Genomic DNA, 25,524 nt, shown 5'->3' on the forward strand with positions numbered 1-25,524 from the left:
TTACCCGGTAAAATAATAAATAGTTTAGTTTAGGCTGAAGTCCCTCCTCCTATCTTCCCACCAATGTCTCTTCTCTAAACATATACTGACCACATGCTGGATTTATAAAGCCTCTCAAGACTGCACAGACACAGTGTCTTTGGTTTTTTCTCTGCGGTGCACATCCTTCTATTTTGTGCAGCATGTTCGGTTTAATTTAGATCTACATGATAAGCCACTTCGTTGAGCTCTCATTTGTGGGCAGATCGCTTCTGAAAAATAGCCATATAGCTCACTGGGCTTTACCTGGTTAAATACAACTACTGTAGTAATAGTTTTCATAGTAGAGTTTTTTTTGGTTAGATCGTGTAAATATATAAATGTGTCGTTGAACCCGCCACCACCCGACACAGCCAATTAGTAAGGTTTGTCACGTAAACAGAACATGCCAATTCGTTACTAGTACAGCAATACCGGTGTGTTGGAGAGCCAAGCCACAACATCTACATTCTGAGTACGACGTTTCGCGTGACAAACCTTACTAGTTGGCTTTGTCGGGTGGTGGCGGGTTTAACGACACATTTATATATTTACGCGATCTAACCCAAAAAAACCTCTATTATGGATGATATTGTCCGCGAAATCCTACGTGTCAAACACTAATAGTTTTACAAACCCACGCGTGCGAGGGGGAAACACTCTATCCTAGGGGTCGTCAATACAAAATGACTAACTTAGTAAAAAAAAAATAAACCCTCACTTTTTCAATAGCCCCAATTACATGCGAATAACGTCGCGAGGTAGCCCTTAAAGAGCCGCGCGTGGCTCCAGAGCCGCAGATTTTGCCGATCTCTTCTCTATCCCACACACACACAGACGGATTAACCTGCAGTGCCTTCTACTGGGGATCCACGGGTATAGCGTGGACCCCCCCCAACCCCCGCCCCCTTCCCCCATGCCCCTCCCCCTCCCATGCCCCGCCCCTCTCCCATGCCCCCTCCTCCATACCCCCCCCTTCACCCCCTCGTCGTCTCGAGGTGACGTCACCGCACCCCACTGCTTCTCCCCCCCCCTCCCTTTGCCGCCCACTTCACGCCGCGCTCTCTCCCCGCTACGTTCCCGGCTCGTCGCCCGGCTCCGGGGTCGGGGGGTGGTGGATCACGGACACCGCGGAGCGACCCTCGCACCGGTCGCCACCGGCCACGCGGGCAGCTTCTCCCGCTGAGCGAGAGGAGGGTAGAGAGGGTTCAGGTAAAAAAAAACGGCGTTTGCCGGCGAGTTGTAGCCCCGGGAGATGTTCGGGCTGCGGGCGTGGTCAAGGCTGCTCAGCCGGCGCCGGTGCTTGTTCCCCGGTAGACAAGAACTAGTCGAGACCGGTTAGAACTCCCGAGACCGACTCGAGTAGGCCGCAGTTGCCGGCGTTCGATGACTTTTGACGTGAATTGCGGTTAATCTCGGCCGTTACGGGCTTGTGTCGGTCGTTTTTTTTTCTTAGCCCGCGTGGGCTTAAGCCTAAGATAATACATCTAACATTAAAATCAATCTGAGTAATTTCCTTGCGTACAAAGGTGTGATTTCGCAATGTTAATGCAGGACACTGTGAATTGTGTGTGTCACCAGAGAGGGTCGTTGGTATATTTGGTGGCGCGACTACTTGGTTGGGTTTTACGTGATCAGAAATTGTAAATTGTCCCATAGATTGTCTACAATGGGCACCCCGTCTGCATTGTTATTGTTTTGGATTTTCCACAACACGGTGACAAAGGCGTGAAGGTCATGCGTTCCTGTGGCAGTGTTGGCATTCCGGTTGAAGGAACGTGGCGTGCTGGCAATCTAATATGACAGTGATGCCCCACGCAGGCTACAGTATCCTCATGGCAAAGGCTATTTGTCCTTGCAGATGCGAAGTGAGACAATTAGTCTGAGGTACTCCTGTCGGCAACCCTAAGCCTTAATACCACAATTCCTAACCCTAAACCCCAATCATAAATAAGAACCCATAACCTTAAACCGTAACCCCTAACACTGCACTAAAACTCCGATTTGCACGGATGGCTATGTACGGTGCCAAATAAGTTCAGCATACATACGTACAAAACTCGTGAAGCTGCATCCCGTCATATTTCTTAACAAACACATTCCTGCGGAGGGAGCTGGTAGGAACGTTGGGTTGCTCGGTCAATGGCCAGGGTCAACGGCGGCGTGGTGTATTCCGCAAATATGCCCGACTGTGAGGGCGGGCACAAGCCGGCGTGAGTAGGTGAAACGTTGAGTTTTATAAGGGCACCACGGGGTGACCAGTCCCTTCCCATCCAGCCCCACCCCACCCCACCCAGCCCCTCCCCACCCTCCCCACCCAGCCTCTCCCCGCCCTCTCCACCCAGCCCCTCCCCAATCTCCCCAACCAGCACCTCCCCACCCTCCCCTCTCCACCCAGCCCGACCCCTCCCCTTTTTGGATGTATGACGGATGGACACAATAATCCCCTGTGTGCTGGTGGAACCAGGTGGTTCCTACCAGTAAAACTGTAAGGTATCCGGAATTGGAAAGGGCATCTAACGGGTAAATGCAAGTCAAGAAACGTCTTTGACCGGACATAAATCTGGTCTATGATTGCATACAAATCTGCGGGGATGGTAGTCACTTCATACCTGGAAAAGGCATGCGAAGCCTCAAGATGCTTCGAGGAATGCCCGACAATTTAATTGTGGCATGGTTTATGAGTAGGAGAAAATCGGAGTGCCCAGAGAAAGTAATTTTTTGTGCTTATGAATCGTAAATACGCAGTACTTCTCCTGCAGGTAGATGAGCATCACAATATTTCATCTACGCACGATCCATGAACCCCACCGGTTAAATGACTAAATTAAAGGCACTGAAATACACCCGCCCTTGGACGGGCGTCAGTATCTTTCCTCTTATCTAGCCCAAAAAGCCGCAGTGTTTCCTATTGTATTACAAGAATGACTGGCATTGCAGTCTGATTAATGTTGCATGCCAATAATTAAACGTGAGCATTAGTAATTCATGAGGGGTTTGAATCCGATATCTCAGTTTTAGAGATGGTGGATGGATTTTACTTGTACCTTCAACATCTTCCACTTTGACTATGGGAATTGAATCGAAATTGAGTTTTCACCTTAAAAGTCTCTATAAGTAACTGGTTTTGAGGGCTTTCTTTGGCAGGGGGTGCAGGCTGTTGGAACATCATTAGTAATTTATGCAATGGCTTGATCATGTTACAATGGTTCCCTTGAGGGATTGATTGAATTCGCAACCAAGTTAATTACTCCAATGCTTTATGTTAAAGCTCATAAATGATAATGCAACAATTGCCCAAATCAAGACTGGTCCTTTTCAGTTAGTGTCTATATCACTCGGTAATAGGTATAACTAAACTTAAGATGTAATTATATTTTGATTTAAAGCTTTCGTGACTGCAGGGATTCATATTCTTGGTTCTTTCGGTAGAAAGAACCAAGAATATGTAATTATATGCTAATAATTATGTTCTTAACTTGTTTAATAAAGAAACATGAGGAAAAGAATGAAGCTTCTGGGACTGGTTAAAATGTTTTAAAATAATGTAACCTTTTATATTTTCATCCGAGTCCATATCATACGCAAATGTCTAACCCACTCATTCTTTGTCCGTTCCAGTAAAACGACAGTGAGTACGAATTTCCCTTTAGACGTTGTTGTAGGCCAACAATTATGCCGTAAAAAGTGGGGCTGCTGAAATTTTAAAACCGCAATCCACTGGTGCCTTAATGGTCAATTAAATGCTATTGCTGTGGGTGTGTTGGCTGACCAGTGGTCTTGGTTTCCTGGGGACTGTATTCCCCGACAGGAGAGCTCTTAGCTTTAATGGCATACGCGTCAGAGTGCCAGTGCTTTTGAATGTGGGCAATATATTAACACACTTATTTTCATTTTTCCAAATATTTAAGTTCTGTGGCACGTCGTTATACTTTATGCATTAGAAATGCATCTTACCTCGTGCATATTATAGTTTTACCCACCATAGTGGGTAAAACAATATAAAATGTAGGCCCAGACTTTTTGCATATTTTGTTGTATAAATACAGCGTCACAGAATGTTGTGCTTGATATTCCAAATGATGCTGCCATTGTAGTTAGTACTCGGCAATCTGCCATGAATCACCTGTGCATACATGGCTGTTGATTTCTAAATTAACTTTGAGGAGGCCCATCAATTGAGAGGCCATCTCCGTGGATGAAATGGTTAAGGAAATTAGTGTTGGGTTGTTGTGGTTATTTATATATGTGTAGTGTGATGTACGAGGCACACACACGTTTATTAAACAACTTCCCCAACGGGGTAACTCTAACCGCATCGGGTTTTATAGTTAGGTGTGGACCGTGTGGCTACTCTATCACTATGTGAGTGTGGGTTAACTATTAACGAACGGGTCAGTCAGCACACACGCTGCCTGACCCACGATGCCGAGCCGAAGATTGAAGAGACGTGGGACCCCAGGACGATCCCACAGACGAGGCCGCGGCTTTGCCCCGCCTTCGGCCACGCCCCCTGCTGTATCAAGTCAGGAGCTCTTGGCTCCCCGTCACGTGTCCCTCGAGCTTCCTAGGGAGGTTCCAGGCGCCCAGCAGCACTCCTGTGATAGTGGCTGGCGCTAACAGCTATAGTTACATTATTAACGTCACTACATATGTATGGCAACAACTCGACACACATTCGCGATAAGCTCTTGGGAGGCGCTGCTTTTGTTCGACACTTTATGATAAAAGGAATTTTAAGGCGATGATAAGCTGCCTTGTATTGTAAACTATGACGCTTGGGGAAAACATTTGTTACGAACAACCGCCACTCCGAGGACGCAATTCCCCCTGCACTTGTAATATTATGGAAGCGGGATTGATGTGCAAGAATGGCTCCCTATTTTTTCAGCTGTGGGTGGCATGTTTTTTCTTTTGTTAAGCCCAACGGTAAAACGTTGGTTACAAATATAATGTTGAAAGTGCATCTGTATGGAAGAACTGTCAGGTCTCTGTGGGGCTGTGTTCTTCGACCATTCATCATTGTCATCATCAGGCATGATCTCTCTGCTATTGGATGAAGGCCTTCCCAAGCTGTAGTGATCTTTAATGGTCTTTGGGATGCAACAATCCACATGGCATCTGCGCACGAGCTGATGTCATCGCTCCATCTATATAATGGACGTCATCTTCGGTGTGCTCTCTCCTTTGGTTGGCACTGTCATTCATCTCAATCGGTGATCATCATCCCTACCAGTGACGTGTCTTGCCTTCGGATACTTTCTATGCATTCCTCTTTCTGTGTCTCTGTGCAATTCTTAGCGTCCACCTTTTCAGATTTTCTTCCATTCTCTTTATAAAAATGTTAGTTTCTGACCCATATGTCGTTACAGATAGTCTACACTTATTAAAATAATTCTTCTTCCTTAAGATGCATTGGAACATTGGTATTTTTATTTTCATCATTTTAAATATCTCTCAAATATTTAATATCACAGCCAGGAACATACATTTGTACACCTGGAAAGAGCATGAGACCCTGTCTACGACTCACAGAACACCTCAGGCACAGGTGGAGAGGGAAAGACTCAGACTTCCAGAAGACGAGATCATTCCCACGCACCTCCCATGTCCACTATGCCCCCAGCCTGGAATACGCGCTGCAGAATAGGAGCCCAACCCCCTTCCCCTGACCTCTACACTGTCCCCCCCCCCCTCCACCTCCTTCCCTCCTACCTGCCTGTGTATTTTTATATGAACGAACCTTTGCCGTGAATGAACATTTAGACAGCAAACTCCTCATCGTTGTTACACTTGTGAACTTCGTCGATGTGTCGTGTGTTGTTTTGTCACTGTGCGAAAAAATAACATTCAAGTAAAAAGGTACAATTTGTACGGTTGCTCAAAATCGAACGTTGGCCGACTTGAAACGTCTGCAGTTTTGAAGGCAGCATCATGGCACCAAGTTGCCGTACACTGCAGAGTACAACACGCGTTTGTATACGAATATAGTGACTTTAATCGCTGTTATTGAATTTCCCTGAACACTGGATCCATACAAATGCACTTATCTAAGCATACATTTCAATGTGCCCCTGTTTCCTTTTAAAGAAAATAATGCTTTTTGGAATTTTTAAAGAATATTTTTCATTAACTGTAGAAATTTGCATCGAATGTAATCTCTTAATCTCAACATCAACAATGAAATATTTTCTTAGAAGAATGCCATGTTTATTTAATATTTTTTTCTCATTCAGTCATGCATTTTGTTGCGTGTGATGGGGTAAAATGTGGGTACTCCCACCTCTTCGAGTGTGGAAGAGTAGGCCAAAATACTCTGTAGAGGGGCTGTCCGGAGCTACCTTTAGTTGAGGCCCTTCCACGAGCAGTGGTATGAGCAAGCAGTTGCAGGGCAGCACCTTTTCATGCTCATTGAACTGTTTTCAGGTAAAAATTTAATGTAATTGAGATAATTTTGTTAAACCACATTCGTATATTAAGATAGCTCAGTTGTGGTTGTGCCTCTGCATTCATGTTGTTGTTGTGACCATGCTTTCAGCTGAGCTAACCCCTGCTCTGCATTGCGCTAAAACAGGAACACCACCCGTGGGCCTGCAGAGCATGACTGCAGCACTCATCCGCTGATGTCCCTGCAGGAGTGAGGGGGGCGTCCTGTCTGCCTCATCCAGCAAGCTGGCCCTCCCTGCTGGGCCGACTGAGGCATCGCACCTCTACCAGCCCAGCATCACGAAGAACGGCCCTTCTCTTGGGGCCAGCCCTGGGTGGCCCTCGGGCCGGCCAGCAGCCACAGCCACGTACACAGTCACGACCTCAACCACATTGACAGCCACAGCCACGTTGGCGAGAGCCGGCCTGGGCTGCAGCGGAGAGTCGCTCAAGCCTGGGCCTGCAGCTCCACCTTACGCCACGACCACGCAAACATGGACAGCGAACAGCCCTGTGACTTCGCTCGGTTCGGGCCCAGTCTTCACAGACACTGGGACGGCACCGTTTACTAATTCGGCAACGTCCACCGCTGGCACCGCGCCGCCTTTCTCCGCCGGGCGGCCGGCGTCCCTTGCCGTGTCCGAGCTGCTGCCGAGCTACCCGGCTCGTCAGGGCCCCCACGATTCGGCGCCAGGTCTTCCCGTGCCGCCGAGCGGTTCGTACCCCGGCGCGGCCTCCGGGTTTTCCTTGTCCCCGCCGCTGGGCTCGTCCAGTCCGGCCGCGACGCAGGCGTGCGCTCGCCCGCTTCCTGCATTTGCGTACCCGCCGGGCGGGCCTGAGGTCTACTACTCGAGCGACACGCCGAGTCCCTGGAACGAAGCCGGCACCAGCATCTACCGGGACGCCAGCACCATCACAGGTCCGAGCCTCTCGTGGTGGTTTGTGCCTGAAAGCTTGATGCTTTCATTTCAAGTGTAATATTTTGGACTGTGTAGAATAGGGGCGCATGGCTCCGGTCCTCAATGGCAGCAATCTTTAAAAATTTGCAGAAAAACTTTAAATCTACAATTTAATTGGTGCATTGTTACACCCCTAACTTTATTAAATCTTTGTGGTGAGTATTTTTTATTGTGTGATTTTTACATGTACAGGCCATTTTGTTAATTTACGAATGAATGAGTGTCTCTCCATGCTGTATTTATCATGGGGCTTATTTGACCATACTTCACTGTCTTAACATGGATTGGCGAAGACATGCTAGCATTACAGTACAGCACCATCGCGATGGATTGTGCTGCACTGCTCTTCACTGCTCAGCAAGTAGCCTTGTAGTCCAGTTATCACATCTTTGGATAGGGTGGTCACCCATCCAAGCACGATCCAGGCTCCACTCTGCTTCTGAGATCTGATAAGATCTGGTACACTCTGGATTATTTGGTCATACTCTGTTTTCGTTGTTTATAAAATTCTGTTTCTACAAATATGCAGTGTCAGTGCCGGCGTGTAAAGTGGAAAAATAAACGTGGCGCTTTTCGGCAGCGCCGTTGGTGACAGGACGATAATGTGTTGCTGTTTGCAACGTTGGCATTCATTAAACAATCACGCCTGCATATAAAAAAAAAACATGCAGCCTGCCAGCGCAGTCTCACGACACCCACTCTCCCGCCCTCACTCGGGTAACAGATTTAGACCAGGCTGTGTTTTTGCTCTGGCTGCCTAGTAGCCGTTGTTTGTGTTTCGCTGAAGGTCATTCACATAGAGGACTTGCCTGGACTTAAGCGCTCGCGCTGCCCATTGCAGCGGAAGACTCGTATGCCTTCAACGTGTGCTCTTGCCCTGACCTAGAGCCCTATGCCTCGCCCTTCAGCCTTTGTAGTCCCATTCCTTTATTTAGCTTCTGGCCCTTGGGGAGTCAATGTCTGTTGTCAGTAGTGTTAATGTGTGCATGTAGGACCCACGTGTGGGTGGTTACAGGCCGCGTGATATCATGACTGTCAGTAGGCACGTGGCGATTCATCTCACCGCCGCCTTCACCCTCAGCGCAATTTGATGAATTGTCATGATTTGGCTTCAGAATTCAATTCGAAGTTTAAGTTTGATGTCCCGTTTGTATTGTCTTATTTGCATTGCCTACCTCGTACATTATTTCTCAGTTCCTCCATGAGCCTAAATGCTTAAAATTTGAACAAATTGTGTGTAATATTTATCGGAAATTGTAAGTAATTGACATGCATGATTCCACGCATGTGTCGTGGTCAAGGTTGACACCAAGGTTGACACAGGTCACACAGGTCACACAAGCTAGGGGAGAGGTACGTACTGGTCTGGATCGGTCCGGACCGGCAGGGACGAGAGGTGGTTGGAACCGCTCTGAGGGGAGGGGGCTGGCGAGAGCCAGGGCCCCGAGACACCCCCGCCCCTCAGAGGGAGGAGATATAAGACGGCTCCCGGAGAGCGGAGGGGGTCAATCTCAGGAGAAGCTGAAGGAGGTGCGGCCGGAGATCCTGGACCCCCAAGCCTCGAGGATGCCGCCCCGCTGGGACTGAGTGGGCTGAGTAGCTATAGGCTAGGGAAGGGGAGTAAGGAGAAGAGAGACGGAGGCTGTACCTCCCTAGGTTGTGGGGTTGGGCTGTTCTCCCAGTGAGTCCGGAGGACTAGTGTTATTGGAATAAAAGCGTGTGGCCTCTACGAAGTCTCTGCCTCATTCAAGAATACTACAACTGGTGTTAGAAGCGGCCAACGAACCTCGCCAACATGGAAACAAGACAGAAAGCGCTCACCAGGGGCCAGGAGAAGGACGTCGAGGGCGACGCTGAGCCGGAGTCGGGAGCGCCATTTCCGGGGGACGGGTCTGCAGGGGCGGGCTCGGGTTCTCCGGGGCCCTCCAGGAGTCCGCCGACGTCGGGATGGGCGATCCAGTCGGCCCATGCCCGGCTGGCCGATCTCCTCCATGCCGCTGCCTCCATCCTCGACGAGCTCACGCTGGGGGGAGCGGGAGCACCGGGTGGAGAACCAGGCCGGAGGATGGGACGGGTTCCCGCCGAGAAACGCGCCATTCCCGCGCAAAATTTTGACATCGCCTCCGGAGGGGGAAACGTCACTTCCGCTGGGAATGCGGCCGCCGGAGATGACGTCACTTCCGCCGGGGGGGTCACCGCTTCCGGGGGAAATGACGTCACCCGCCCAGGAGGTCATGGGGCACAGGTGAACCGCGTCACATCCGGCATCGGCGGCCTTACATCGGGAGAAGCAGAGTTTTCGGGTAGGTGCCCGCCGATTTGGTCGGATATTTTGCCGCCGGAAGATGCTTCAAATACTGCACTTGGGACGCTGCTGTCTTCAAGGGGGGACTACATCCCGGCGCTGCAACAGCGCTTGCCTTCGCTGCAGGTTTTCGCGGCAAAGGGGGGGGACTGGGCTGCTTTTTCACGCCGTTTCGTGGCAAATGCCGAGACGGCTGGGTGGTCTGCCGACATCGCTCTCCGAGCCCTGCCTTCCGCCTTGGACGACGTGGCCTTGGCCACGTTCCTCCTTATTCCACGGAGGGAGCGCTCCACCTTGCAGGAGGCCCTCAATCGGATGGCCTTAGTGTATGGACCTCCATCCGAAACAAGACATCGTTTCGCCAGTCGGAGGAGGGAGGCGGACGAGACACCCCTCGCCTATCAGAGTGCATTGATGGCGTTGGCTCAAGCGGCCTATCCTCGAATGGACGATGTGGGCCTGGACTCCATAGTGCTTGAGAAGTTGCTGCTGCTGGCTCGGGAACTGAGGATTGCCGTCCACGTCAAAGATGAAGCTAACCTTTCCTCGCTGGGGGCGGCACATTACTTACACACAGAGTTGCTCCTCCAGCGGGATGGGCAGGTGGCGGCGTGCGCCGCTGCAAGAGTTGACGAGGTTCCGGATACCCAGGCCTTCGCGTCGCAGCGGGCCGCCAGTTGGAGGGGGGCCGACCGGCCTCGCCAAGGGGAAACCCGGAGGAGACACGGATCCCCGCGGGCGTGGGCTCGTGTCACGTGCTACAACTGTGGCCAGCTGGGTCACCTGGCATCGGGTTGCCCAGCACCCCGGCGCCGAGCTCCGGGTCGTCCACCATCGTCCGCCCGTCCACCGGCCGCTCCACAAGAACCCCAGGCATGTCGCGACACCTCACGCACACGGTCCCTGCCCGCATCTCATACACCGCATACACCGCCAATCGGCGCGCCACTAAATCGCGTTGCGTTGAGGGGGGGGGAGCGGAACGCGGCTGATGTTCGGGGGCCACTTCGCGCTGTTCAGTGGTCCGAGTTGGCCCACAGGGTCGTGGCCGCGGCGACGGGCTCGTCGGTTATTCTCGGGGATATTGAGGGAATTCAATTTCGATTGCTGGTCGATACGGGAGCTTCGGCTACTATAATTTCAGACCTCATATACAACGTGTTACCAAAGAGATGTCAGGCACTCACCCCGTTCTCCGTCCCTTGCTTTGCGGCGAATGGGGGTTCCCTGGGGATTATTGGCCAAATAACTGCACAAATTTGTATTGGCGACATTAAATTATCTGGTCCCGTTTTGGTTTCCGATGCCTTGGCCGTTCCCTGTTTGTTGGGTACGGACTTCTTGGGGAGGATGCCCATCAAAATTTTAATTGACAAAGGCTGCATCGAGCTTCCTTCGGGCCGCCGGATGGCGTTTCTGCCCTCACCAAACCGGCTGCGCACAGCTTGCACGACTGTTCCGGCTATGGCGTCTGAAACCGTGCGGATTCCGCCGGGTGCGCAGATGCTAATACCGCTTCAGTTACGCAAACCACTGGAGGCAGACGCTACGTCGGGGGTTTTGTTGTCTCCTTCCAATACGACCGAGCGAGGGTTGGACCTGGTGGGTGCACAAACGCTTGTGCCTAGAGATGGACAGCCCTTCATTCAGGTGCTGAATGCGGGGTTGCGGACGAAGGTCGTGCACCGAGGGGCTGTCATTGCACATGCGTCGCTGCCGCTGCACACTGACTCCGTCGCGGCTCATGTCGGGGAGGCACCGGCGTTCGGGACGCAGGTGGGTGTCGATGAGGCATGGATGGATTCTCTCTGTTCAGGGGCTGAAAATCTTTCAGAGTCACAAAGATTAAAGCTGCGCATGTTGCTTCGTGAATTTCCCGATGTTTTTAGCAAACACAAATTCGATGTTGGGTGCACTAATCTATTGAAACACCACATTGATACGGGAGATTCCGCTCCCATTCGGCAAAATCCGTTCCGATTGAGTCCGGCAGAGAAGGAACATGTCCGGTTGGCAGTGAATGACATGCTTGCCGCTGACATTGTGGCTCCCTCCAACAGCCCATGGGGTGCGCCGATTGTGCTTGTTAAAAAACATGATGGCAGTTTGAGGTTTTGTGTGGATTTTCGGAAGCTTAACAAGGTTTCGCTGGCGGAGGACGCGTATCCGCTCCCTCGCATGGACGAGTCGCTCGATGCCTTGGCGGGGGCACGGTATTTTTCAACCTTGGACCTTTTGTCGGGGTTTTGGCAACTGCCCTTGGATGACGCTTCCAAACCTAAGACCGCGTTTCGTACGCCACAGGGCCTTTATCAGTTCAATCGGTTGCCCATGGGATTGCACTCAGCTCCAGCGACGTTCCAGAGATTGATGGAACTGGTCCTCGCTGGCCTGCAGTGGGACTCTTGTCTTATATATCTGGACGACGTGATTATTTTCAGCCGTACGTTTGAGGAACATCTGGACAGACTGCGGGCTGTATTTCTCAGAGTGCGATCGGCTAACCTTAAATTTAAGCCTCAGAAATGTTTTCTGTTGCGTGAATCGGTGCGGTACCTCGGCCACGTTGTCAGTTCTACGGGTATAGCCACCGATCCTGCTAAAACTGACTGTGTAAGAACGTGGCCCACGCCCACGTCTGTGGGGGAAGTCCGCAGCTTTATAGGCTTTGCGTCCTATTACCGCCGGTTTGTTGAGGGGTTTGCGACGATCGCCAAATCCCTTCATGCTCTGACGGCTAAGGGGGCTAAATTCCATTGGGGGGAAGAGGAAGACAGGGCGTTCAGGGCGCTTCGCGATGCCCTTGTCCGAGCTCCTCCCTTATGCTATCCCGATTTCACATTGCCCTTCATCCTGGACACCGATGCCAGCAATACCGGCATCGGCGGGGTGCTTTCGCAGGTGGTCAACGGGGTCGAACGGGTCGTTGCCTACGGCAGTAGAGTCCTGTCTCCGGCAGAACAACGTTATTGCGTCACCCGCCGTGAACTGCTCGCGATTGTCGTGTTTGTTCAACAATATCGACCGTACCTATACGGTAGGCATTTTACGGTTCGTTCAGATCACGCCGCGCTACAGTATGCGTTGAAAATAGACCAGCCGTCCGGCCAGCTGTCACGTTGGCTTGAGGTCCTACAGGACTACACGTTCACGGTGGTGTACCGGAAGGGGACACAACATTCAAACGCGGATGGCTTGTCACGCCTCCCTCCGGGTGATGGGTGCGCGTGTTTTATGGGCTCGGGGAGATGCAAATCGGCCACGAGTACCGCTCCGGCTTCCCCCTTGGCGGCGGCAGCAGGGGTGGTCGATGGGGAACCTGTCACCGAGGGGGACTCACAGGTGTTGGTCGCTCGCGACTCGCTCCTCGATCTGCCTCTGGACGAATGGGGACGGTTCCAGATGGAAGACAATTCCCTCCTCAGGTTACGCCGTCGTGCGGAGAGAGGGGGAGATTGTCAGGGAAGGGTAGGTACTGTCAGCTTGCGGGAGGGTCTCCTCATGTCATGGGACGCCAGCTCGGGGCGTTACAAAATCGTCGTCCCCACCGCTCTGCGGGGCAGGGCCGTGTGGGCGGCGCACGAACGCATCCTGCATTTGGGTATTCACAAAACGCTCGCTACACTGCAATTGGATTTTTTTTGGCCGGGAATGGCGCGCGATGTCGCCGACCTTTTGAATAGTTGCACGCAGTGTGCGCGGCGGAAACACCCGGCTAGGGCGGCTTGCCCACCCCTTCAGTCCATTCAGGTGTCCCGGGTTAACGAGCTGGTGGCCCTTGACATTCTGGGTCCCTTCCCTGTCACCGCTCGGGGTAATAAGTACCTGCTGGTTGGGGTTGAATATTTCACCCGTTGGCCTATGGCCTGGCCCCTCCCCAACCAGTCGGCGGCAGCCATTGCGGAGGCGTTTCTCCAGGGCTACGTCCTGGATAAGGGCGCCCCGGAACGGCTGCTAACCGACCAGGGAAAGAACTTTTCGTCCAATCTTCTGCGGGAGGTTTGTGACCTTTTGTGCACGCAGAAGGTCCGGACTTCCCCCTACCACCCGCAGACCGATGGTATGGTCGAACGTCTACACCGGACCATTACCTCTATGTTGTGTCATCAGGTAGACGACACACAGTTGGATTGGGACCTGAGGATTCCCGGAGTTCTGGCCGCATATAGGTTGGCGCCTCACGCGGCCACGGGCTATTCGCCCTTCTACTTAATGTACGGCAGGGATGTCGACCCCCCCATGGAGGTGCAATTGCGGGTCCAGTCGGCGGCGTCTCGCTCGAAACTGTCCGAACACGCTCAGTTCAATATTCGGAAGTTGGTCGAGGCGAGGGTGGCCGCGCAGGAAAATTCCAGGGCAAGGCAACGGGCCAATGAGCGTCTGTATGATCGCCGGGTTACGGGGTATAAATGGGCGGTAGGGGATAAGGCGTGGCTGCACTGCCCGCAGGTGCCGCTGTCAACGTCATCGAAATTGCTGCGGCCCTGGCGGGGGCCGGTCGACATTATTCGGGTCGTTCGGGACCAGTGTGTTAGGGTCGCGTGCGGACGGCGTTCTTGGTACGTGCACCCCTCGCGCCTGAAGCCCTATGTCACACCACGCACTCACACATCTTCATCTCGCAGGGGCCGGCCGCGTGACGTGTCCGGCAGGTTGGGGGAAGGGCCTCGCGACCCCCTTGTTGTTCCGACACCCCCTGCCACTCTTTCGGATGCTGCAGGTGTGAGTCCACCTAGGGTGGCCTCACCGGAGGAGCGGGAAGCGAGCCGGCCGCCTGTCCAGCAGGAAGACGGCTCGCGGGCTTTGTCCCCGGGGCCTCGGGACGTGCCGGACGCCCGTCATTTGGGCCCTCCTGACCCTCCGCAAGGAACGCTGGCCTCTGGCGATGGACCCGCCACACGGACTCGTTCGAAGGGTCTCAGGTTCTCCTGAGACCTGTCGCAGACACACTGCCTCCTCGCGGAGCCTGGGTGTTCGAGTCACCTTGTTCGTTGGTGTGGTGTGTCCGCGGTGTTCTTGTGTACAGGGGGGTTGGGGTAAATTATTGGGGACGGTTGTGGTTGCTGTTCTGTTGTTGTTACTGTTGTGTTGAGGCTCACGCATTGTTCTTGTCGTGTTCAGAATTCCTGGTTCGCGAGTTAGGGTTGGGATGTGGATAGTGATGCAGCCGGGACGGCTGCGTGCTGTGTAGGGGGGGGTGATGTCGTGGTCAAGGTTGACACCAAGGTTGACACAGGTCACACAGGTCACACAAGCTAGGGGAGAGGTACGTACTGGTCTGGATCGGTCCGGACCGGCAGGGACGAGAGGTGGTTGGAACCGCTCTGAGGGGAGGGGGCTGGCGAGAGCCAGGGCCCCGAGACACCCCCGCCCCTCAGAGGGAGGAGATATAAGACGGCTCCCGGAGAGCGGAGGGGGTCAATCTCAGGAGAAGCTGAAGGAGGTGCGGCCGGAGATCCTGGACCCCCAAGCCTCGAGGATGCCGCCCCGCTGGGACTGAGTGGGCTGAGTAGCTATAGGCTAGGGAAGGGGAGTAAGGAGAAGAGAGACGGAGGCTGTACCTCCCTAGGTTGTGGGGTTGGGCTGTTCTCCCAGTGAGTCCGGAGGACTAGTGTTATTGGAATAAAAGCGTGTGGCCTCTACGAAGTCTCTGCCTCATTCAAGAATACTACACATGTATCCTGAGTGTACGAATCGATTGTCGTTGATGGTCTGCTTCATCATTAACATGCCAATGATTCAAGTGTCTGCAACTCATTTATCCCACTAGGAGGGGTAGTAGCTAGAACATACAGCTTCAACTTCCTCGCGGCCGGAAGTTTACACGTTTAAATCTAGGTCGGGGTGAACTTCATCATTCTACCTTGAACTGACGGTCTGTAAAATTGTACTTTTGGAAGTCGATAGTGGATACTCTGAGTAGACTTACCCCTGCCATAGGAATGTAGAATTTCCACCAGTCGACCAGGGCTTTACACAGATTAGCACCATCCTGTGCTTGTTTGGCCAGGGAATATGCTTAGATTTTTATTTATTTTTAGCACTCGTAAACAATATCCAGACCCTCGCCAAAGTCCCAATGCACTTTACACAACGCCTGTTGGCAGCAGCGATTTCGACAATGCTTTTGGCAACCGCGCTGTTTGCGGCTTGTTTCGCTTCCTCGCATCGGTTGTGTCGCACGAGTGACCGAACACGGCGTAAGATTCAACTGTGCCTTCGCGGCAATGACGGAATAGAGGGTTTTTTTTTTGGGGTTAGATTGCGTAAATATAAATGTGTCGTTAAACCTGCCACTACCCGACACAGCCAATTAGTGAGGTTTGTCGCGTCAACAAAACATGCCGATTCGTTCCGAGTTCAGCACACGGGCGTGTTGGAGAGTAAACCCACGACATTTACAATTTGAGTACGACGTTTCGCCAGTAATTATAACTGGCATCTTCAGGCGGACAGCCAGATTTGAGGATAAATTAGGAATACGCGCGGACATCCGCACAGCGTGCCGTTGAACAGGTACCGTAAAGTGCATTGGGGAATTTGTTGACTGTATATATCGGTAGAATTAATGGACGTGTAAAGTCCGATATTAAGTAGACATGTAACTATTCACTCCCCAGCACCTTGATGGATTGTCATGATTGGGGTCACGATTCCATTTGAGGATTGACTGCTTGTGTATAAAGAAAATGTCTTGGTGGTATTCCTTATAATTTTTTTGTGTTGTTTGTACAGTTCTGTTCGAGATATTTGCGTGTAAGGTACATAAATTGTACACGATTGATGAACATGCGTAATTTGATGCAGCTATTATGAGAAATTTCATGATTTTAATCTATGAATTTGTGCATTATAATGGGAATCGGTCACAGAACACACTTGCTGTGAGCTTAACACTCTGCACTGCAAGTGAACATCATCTTGACTGTTCGGAAAAATAAGTGGGATTGGGCAGGACATGTCGCGAGAAGGGCTCTTGGTCGGTGGTCGAGACTAACGATGGAGTGCCAGCCCAAGGAGGGAACGTATCCGAGAGGACGTCCACTGCACAGATGCAGAATTGACCGGTCGTCGGGTTGCAGGACCATGAGCGATGGCGACGGCTCGTATATGCCTTCATCTAGCAGTGGCTAGATCACTGCCGATGATGATGACCTTGTTTGTCGCCCCTCGTCATGTGTGCTGTTTTTCTTGGTCTGACACATCTTCTTCGTCTCCCCTCCACCAACACCACCACTATGACCACAGACGTATGCAGCAGTGCCGAGCTGCCGGAGGTGGAGATCATCAGCCTTCTGGAAGAGCGGCTGCCCCACTACACGCTGCGCGCCAATGCCGTCTATGGCTACGAGCACCGAGACTGGCTCCACTCGCCCGTCCTCTCGCCGGATGACGGCGATGGTGACGGCGCCTACGCAAGCCCCGATCTCTCCCCTGAGCAAGCGGAGGAGACGCTGCGCTACATGAGTGAGTACACGGGAGAATGTGCGATTTAGATGGGGGGTGTAGCTTATGGGGGACTGTGGCATCGGACTGAGTTTGTGGGAGACTAGTGCATGGGTTGGCTTGCCGGAGTCTCTGGTACCTGAGTGAGTATATCGGAGGCTGCGATGAACAGGTCTGCTTACTGGGGACTGCTGTGTCTGAGTGCGTTTAGTAGAGTATCCAGAATTCGAGAGTATCCCGGTTACACGAGTTTACGGGAGAATGTCGTAGCTTACAGAGGACTACGGAACCTGAGTGAGTTTACAGTCTCTGGTAGCTTACAGGAGGCTCCGTGAGATTACGCGAGATTGTGTTTCAAACAACACACAAAAATGTGTAAAAAGCACTCGACCTTTGTGCTTCATGCAAACACGGTCAGCATTTCCTGAAGAAGTGCATTGTGGTCCCCTGTCTTAGTTCACCATTGTTTGAAACGTATTTTTTTGCGGCCTGCATTATTTTCCTGTTTTGATGGGTTTTCTCGTCGTTCACAGTTTTGACTCTTGGAAATTTGCGTGATGTACGGGTGAGCTAATAGGAGACTCTGGTACGTGAGTGAGTTTATAGGGTACTTTGTGATGCATAGGTTACATTACATGGGATTGTGATACATGAGTCAGTTTAATAGAGTATCTGTAACATGAGCGAGTTCAAAGCGACATTGTGAAGCGTAGGTAATTTAACAATAGACTGTGACACACATGTGCATTTAATATAATATCGTTACATGAACGATTTTACAGAAACACTGAGTGATGCATTGGTCGGCATACAGCTGACTTGAGTCTATGAGCAAGCTTAAACTGAAACTGTTGTATGTGTAAAACTGCACGTATCATTGCTGCATCCTTAAAATATCGTGCAACGTCCGCCGTCAAACAATGCACATTACTGAGCCAGTAAACTCAACCACGGCCCAAATCTGTGACCCCTGCCCTTCCCTTACGGCTGGGCGACCCGGCCCGGGGAGTCTGGCAGACCATGTAGGCGAGGAAATGTGCTCGCTCAACCTATTGTCCTGGGCAATACTTTCACCATATTGGACTTGACCGGCTTAGGTCAACTTTGGTCGAACAATCCCTTCGACCGTTATGATATAGTGGCCTTCATCCAATAGTATAATGCCAAAGAGCTGTCAAATGGAGTTATGCTACGTGTTTGATTTTGTAGGAGCATCTATGACACATGGATGCGTTTGAGGCTTAACGCCAATACTATTGGTGCTTCCAATCCGATCTGTTGTCGTGGTCTCGTGGTGGCACATTCGCCGCTTGTTTTGCAGAGGTTCACTGTTCGAATCCAGCGGCCACCCTGGTTATTACTGCGCGTGTGATAAACAGAATATAACTAGGCGCCGTCTGCTTCAGAATTAACGTTAAACATCACCCCCCCCCCCCGACGTCATTTGCAGGAGTTAAGACGCTGTGTGCCGATGTCGGGGTCCAAATTTGCCAATTTAGAAAATTACCCACAAATTGCTCAATTGTGATTATACGGAGTCATCGTCACCCCATACTGGCACAATAATGCCACAGACTGCCGCTCTTGCAAATTAAACTGCTGTATCCTGGTCACTAGAGTTCTCAGTTGGTTAAACAAAATGAACTTGAAAATGGAAACTTTGTTCATCCTTTATAAGTGCAGGTTTCTTCATAATTACACTGGTCATGTTGCCATTTACCAGACTTTTTTGACTCACGTAGTTGCACATTCCCAAAAGGGCATCTATATATATAAAAGGGAAATTTGTGAATATGTGTGTCTGTTCGAAATATATTCTTGGTTCTTTCTATGTGACTTTACCGAAAGAACCAAGAATATGAATCCCTGCAGTCACGAAAGCTTTAAATCAAAATCTGTTCGAAATGTTTAGCATACTTCCCGACATGCAACAATCTTGAAATTTGGCATGTGGGTAGTTTCCAGACTGTACACCATGCTAAAAGTATAATTTTTAAAAAATATTTTGCACGGCAAGTGAATTGTGACGTCACATCTGTGATGTCACCCGCATGTGGAAGCGTCACGCATCCCCCCCCCAACCCTCCGCGAGTAAAGGGCCATACAAATGTGTTGCAGGTCTAAGGCGTTCTTCGCGCAGCATTGGTTTATTATTTGAGGCGTTTACTGCCGTATGCACCATGAAAGTTGTGTGTGTCTGCAGCAAGCGCGTGTATGTGTACCTATGGACGGGCGCGCGTTTGTGTGTGGGGGGAGCGGCAGTGTAGTGGTTGGCGTGTTGCGCTACGAAGCCGGCGACTCGAGTTCGATTCCCGCTCACGGCCACCACCGGCGACGATTATTTGAACCTGTCCTGGGCCTCCCCTAGGTCGACTCAGCCTCTAACGAGTAACTGGTGTGGTGTGTGAACATCGCTACTGGGGAGACAAAGGCGGCCGGGCGTGGTGAATCCAAGTCCCGGGCGAAGCTGGGTCGTAAAGCTAGTTAGTTATAAATGTATACCTTTTTAAATCCCCATGCTGTTTTACTTGAGTGAATTATGACGAACGAGGTCTGTTAAACATGTGGAACTGGCAGCCTTATAAAAAAATTGTGCTTATCGCCTTAAAAATCTCGGAACATTATCTTTACCGACGTGACCAAAAAAATACATTTGATAAATGCGCATCTCTTTCCTGAACGGTAGTGGGTGCTGTTTAAATGCACAACTGCTCCGTTTCTGTTGAACTTGCTATGAAATAGCAGGCGATTTTCTCCAATGCAATTTGAGCACAGGTATCTCAACTGCTGCAAGCCTTTGGCAGAAGCATGTGTATGTTTTGCTTCCCGACAGCCTGGGCATTTGAAGGTCATAATCGTTAACACAGTCGTTGCAGAAATGCGAGGGAGGACGCCTTGAAGGGTTGTTTCGCTTGCAGACGGTGTTATTTAGAGCAGCAGCACTGGACGTAAATGTTACACGGTCACCCTGATCTTTGCCAAGGCTGGTAAAATGCTGTAGATTAAAATATCTATTTTTTATTTTCATTGTTTTTAAATTCCAGTCCCTCTGTCAGTTGTGCTGTCGGTATCGTGTCATGAAGTTGACATTTTTTATTTATTTTGCCGACGTCCACAGCACATTGAGTGCACCTAATATTGCGTGATTTTGGAAGCTAAGCAGGCTTCAGCCCGGTTAGTGCTTGGATGGGTGCCCATGAGGGCTTGGTAGGTGTCCAGGGAGTGGGGTTATGAGGTGGCCACGTGGTGTAAGTGTTTTGTATGGCCCATTATGTGTGTGTGGCTCTCCTCCCACGGGAAGGCAAACGTTGATGGAATTGACCAAACCTTCCAATGCGGGACCCTCCTGAAACCGGTCTTTGAGACTCGTTGAAGTTTTTTTCCAGTTAAATAATTGGCATCATTAATATTACTACTACTACTGTTGTATTTTCATTATTGATTTTATACACCAGCAGAAAGTAGTACATCACCCTGTGCTTACAAAATTACATTCTATGACTACTGAGGTCAGTTGAGTTGCCTCTTATCCACACTGTGGTGGTGCAAATTTCCACGCCATCCTATAGAGCTGTCCATCACTTTGTAATCAAGCTCAAACATGTAAGGGTTTCAGACCTGGAATATGCTGAATTAAGTAAAAACACTCATTCCATGACCAAATCACCCAGAATATACCAAATCTCATCAGATCTCAGAAGCTAAGCGGGGTTGAGCCTGGATAGTGCTTGGATGGGCGATCACCAAACACAACAGGTTGTTTTGGCCTGTAGGGCTGAGTGTTGAGTAGCAGAGGACGGCGCAGAAACATCCATTGTGGTACCACACTCCAGTGCTCCTTGCCTCACCAGCCCACATTGACCCCAACACGGTGAGGTATGTGGTCAAACAACCCCAATGACCCACACGCGGCGTAGGGAAGCCATCATTCAGCAGAGGATTGACAAATAAGGCCGCATTTGGACACTCAATCCTATTTTTAGGGACCTCCAGTCGTCTGGTTTTCATGCGAGTTGCATCTTCTGGCGGTCCCGTGTTTCAATGTGCATGCCAAGGGTGCCCAATGAGCTCCTGTGCTGCGGGCTCTGTGCTCTGGCAGCAGCCTGCATGGATTAACCTACATAGCGCTTTTACGGATTACTCTGCCAGCATGCCCAGCTCAGATGTAGCGTCTCATCTCGCAGCGCTGTCCTCATCGTGACATACCGTCCCCCGCTACTGCAGATGCAGCGCAGGCGGTGTCTCTGCGTGTGTGTGCGCGCGTCAAGTGAGTCCTGGTGCGGTGTGTGAAGATCAACACTTTGGAGACAAAGACGGCCGGGCGTGGTGCTGGCACACCTATGCTGACCTTCATAGGTGCTTGCTAACAGCACTTGCCCCAAAAGTATGTTAATACTATACGGGGGATCTGTCTTTGTGTGCACTCAGTGACATTTTATCTCTGCAGAGCGAATAGGAAAATAGTGGGATATGAAAGCAACACTTTTGGAAATTCACTTCGTTATGTACAGATAAAATGAGGCCAGGTTGTCGTGATGGCCAGGTCTACAGTTGTAATGAAGTGTTGTCAATGTCATACAACTACACGCAGCACGTGGGCTGACTTTATCATTGCATATTTGTACAGGGCTTTGTCTAGGTTCGTTGAAATGTATTGAATCAAAGATCCAATACGTCAACATAGAGGGGAGCAATCCTCTCGTGTTGTTGTTGGAGCTTAGGACTCCATTATTACGGTAGTAGTTGCCGTGTTGAGTCTGAATTCCCATAAGTCAAGTCTGAGATTACATTGTCATGCTCCATGTGCAGGTGTGTGACGGTATCCGAGAGGCACGGTAGCTTTAGGGCACAAGGGGAGCCTCGTGCAGATAAATGTTTTACGGTTGCTGACCGATGGCAAGTCGAATGGCCGGCCAAACCAGATCCAAAAATAGAAAGCGGAGTGGCTCAGGGATCACTGCACGTGTGTCCAGCATCCCAGTTCAGTGGTGATAGTGGGTCCATGGACTTGTAAGACAGAATACACGCTCAAGTGAGACATTCACGGGCTAAATGATACTTCGTTTTTTCGTTTCGTTTCTCATTTCGCTTGTCCTGGTGAGGGTCGCGGTGGCAGCATGTTGAGTATGGTGGTCCAGACCTCCCTTTCCTTAGCGACGGACTTTAGCTCTTCCTGGGGAATTCCCAGGTGTTTCCAGGTCAGCTGAGTGACATCGTCTCTTAAACGTGTCCTGGGCTGGCCCCGCGGTCTTCTCCCGATATGTGACTTTGCAAAAACAAGTGCACATTATTGACATCAATTTTGCAATCCACATTAAAGAAGTCCATATAAAAGAAGTCGTATAGGCAGAATGCTTCTGTCCCATCAATCCCATGAAAATGTAAGAATTTAATATCCGACGTTGCCAGATAGCTCAAGGGGTTCGAGCACTGAGTCGGCACCGCTGAAATCCCGGGGTTCAAATGTGGGCAGTCACCCACGATTAAAATAGGTTCTCAAGTGGAACGAGTTGATGCTCTCAACCTCACACGGTGTTGTGTCCGTCATTGCAGTGACTGGATCGCCATGCTGTCATAGAAACTGGGAACAAACATTTTGTAGCATTTGCCACACCCTCACTTTGTTGCGTGCTGCTTTGTTTAGTTGTATACGGTGGTCTGTGTGAATATTTACATGTACACATACATTTAGGACTGTGGCATGTCAGCTCAAGGACACTTAGTGCCCAAAAATACCAATAACGTGAATTGTTAAACTGACAAGGGTCCTCTTTCACCATGAAAAAAACTGAGAATATCGCATTTTGGTCTGATGGGCCTCACCCTAGACTGGCTTCGACTGTGAGTCTCATCAGCAGGATGTGGCCTTGTAAATAAATGTTGCGGGAAAACATTGGTAAATGAGACCCATAAGGTGCCTGGAACATATTGTCTGAATGGCTGCTTGCGCCAGTTAAGCCGCATGCTGTGTTTTTTCAGAATGAATTCCACAGTATCTGTCTAATTGACTGATAAATATGGCCATGATGACCGCACAGTTTGGCCTTCCCTTGGTAATGTCACGTTATTTGTCACATCAGCAATATTGGAGGTAAGATAACAAGATAATCTCGTCTCGAGGTGGCTCACAAGTCAATACACCCAAGTAGCAATGGGAACATGGACTTCAATCTCGATTTTTGCAGCCCGTGTTTAAATTGGATTATTTTTTTGGGCTTTTCCCATTGAATGAACAAAGTATTTTACACCCACAGGTGTGACAGATATTAACAAAAAAGTGATTTAATTTGAGAAAATAAGTGAAAAATATTTACCTCGCTTGTACATTTCTTATCAAAGAAATTGTTTCGGAAAACATGTTCAGGGTACAAAGCTGGCACGTCGGGGAGCCTGGCTTTGAGTCTGGGAAGCCACATGTCCTTATTCTCCTGTTTGTTGAAACTGGGTTGGCCATGGTGCGGTGCACAAGCACAATGAACAAAAAACCTCGACGCATTCATCAATAATACTGTAGCCTTAAAACAAAAAATATATAATACAGGGACTCCTCTACTTACGAACGAGTTAGGTTCCAGAGGTCTGTTGATAAGTCGATTTATTCGTAAGTCCAACTTTACTCCTGTCAACTGCAAACATGTTGTATGGCATATACACTAAACACGGGGAATGATTTTAAAAGTTGTATAATTTCCTGTAGATGCCACTGGTTCTTCACGTTCTGTAGATGTAGATGCCGCCACCGCCATCTATTGCGCGGCGGTTGAACTTACGGCTCTCGGTCCGAACAGGCAAATGAACATATGGACAGGTTCGTTCGTATCTCTGAAAGTTTGTAAGTCAAATATTCGTAAGTAGCGGAGTCCCTGTACGTGTCGTTTTAGGCAATGGCCCCTCTTAATAGCACATCATGAGTATTTCCACACTCATTGCCCGTCACGTTGCCTGTTATATGGTGTTTCCTTTTAAGGCAGTGATGATGAAGCATGTGACGATGAGTGATGGCGACGATGATCTCAAGAACGGCATTGATGACTGACATCATCATCAGTGCCATTAAAGCCTGCATTTCTAGCTAGTTTTATAAATTATATGCAAATGGTTTGCTATTTTTACGGTGCTATTAATTGATGATTCAAAGCAATGTAGTTGATCTACAAACATGCCAGTAGTTGATCTACATACCAACGGTGTTGGTAAACATGCATTCATGATGCGCTTGTTGGGGCGGCACGTGGGATTTTCTGCCAGCTGCCCAGATGCCACATGGAAGCACAACACTGCAAGGCACACGTATGGCCAAAAAAAAATCCGCGAAAGTACTCGCATCGTTTGGCAAGAAATCCAGTCATTGTGAGATGAATGCCATATTTGCCCGGCAGATATTCCGTGAAGGTTAAAGGACCCTAAACACTTTTTTTGCACCACTTAATCGCATCCGGCATATCTTCATACGGCAGTTTTGCTTGAAAATGACTGGTGCTTCCAGGAGCATTTAATCACAATGCACCTTCGCACGAGATTAGTTTCAAGCTTATAAATGGAGGTCACATTAATGCTTTTTAAGTGGAAGAGTCTGGTTTCATCCTTGGTCAAATTTTGCTCAGTGACAAAGACACTGTACATCATTTTTCCGGTGACAGTGACACTACCGTGCATTATTTGTCTTGTACAGAGACGTCATGCGCTAAGTTGGTCTGCTTTTACACTTGGACGTATGTATGTTGAACTTCTTTCGCACCGTACATAGCCAACCGTGCTAATCGGAGGTGGTTTAATCCAGATTTATTGACACACAAAACTCTATTTATATAAACATACACAAAAACACTCACGCATTAATAAAACGGCGTTTTCCCCCCAAACAGGAAGTGGTTAATATGGCCACAGCTCTATCCGGTTTGAGCACCAAACGTAATGGCAACGCTATCGCACAGGCAAGAACACGTTTTCCTCGTCGTTTAGGTGGGAGTGCTCTTTCCAAAGACATCTGGTGATTCAGCCCGCAGTTGCGTTGCTATGAGGGACGTAACTCTGTTGAAAAGTGGCCACATTTATCAAAAGGTTCCCCAAAACCTGGTCAAACTACCCAGAGCAAAAGGAACTTTTTTGCAAATATGCAAACACATTTTGCCTTGACAGCTACCCATCGGCTTCCCCACTGCTCAATCAATACTTCCCGGGACAAACACAAATGTGAAATGCATTATGTAATCCAAACATGCATGATTTTTCTTACATTTTTTTATTGACTTCTTGTGTGGGCACATCTGGCACAGGGGCCGCTTAAAAGCTTTGGAGAGTGTGTGGGGGGGGGGAAGTACAGTACACTGCAGCCGCGGTCGCCCTTCAGCCATGTCTGGGGACGTGCGA

The 25,524-nt window shown here is 49.9% G+C and overlaps 1 protein-coding gene across 1 annotated transcript in view; it reads left to right on the plus strand.

Moving 5' to 3' along the window:
* The first annotated feature begins 6,645 nt into the window (after positions 1-6,645).
* Positions 6,646-25,524, plus strand: part of LOC144724604 (trafficking kinesin-binding protein 1-like) — a 62,816-nt gene continuing 43,937 nt past the window's right edge. The window contains exons 1-2 of the mRNA XM_078603874.1: positions 6,646-7,363; positions 16,957-17,175. Coding sequence (XP_078460000.1) covers positions 17,172-17,175 — 4 coding nt within the window. The 5' untranslated portion in view covers positions 6,646-7,363; positions 16,957-17,171. The remainder of the gene's footprint in view (positions 7,364-16,956; positions 17,176-25,524) is intronic.

The sequence above is a fragment of the Lampetra planeri genome, chromosome 21 (genome assembly GCF_965212315.1).
Source record: "Lampetra planeri chromosome 21, kcLamPlan1.2.h2, whole genome shotgun sequence".
Taxonomy (NCBI): domain Eukaryota; kingdom Metazoa; phylum Chordata; class Hyperoartia; order Petromyzontiformes; family Petromyzontidae; genus Lampetra; species Lampetra planeri.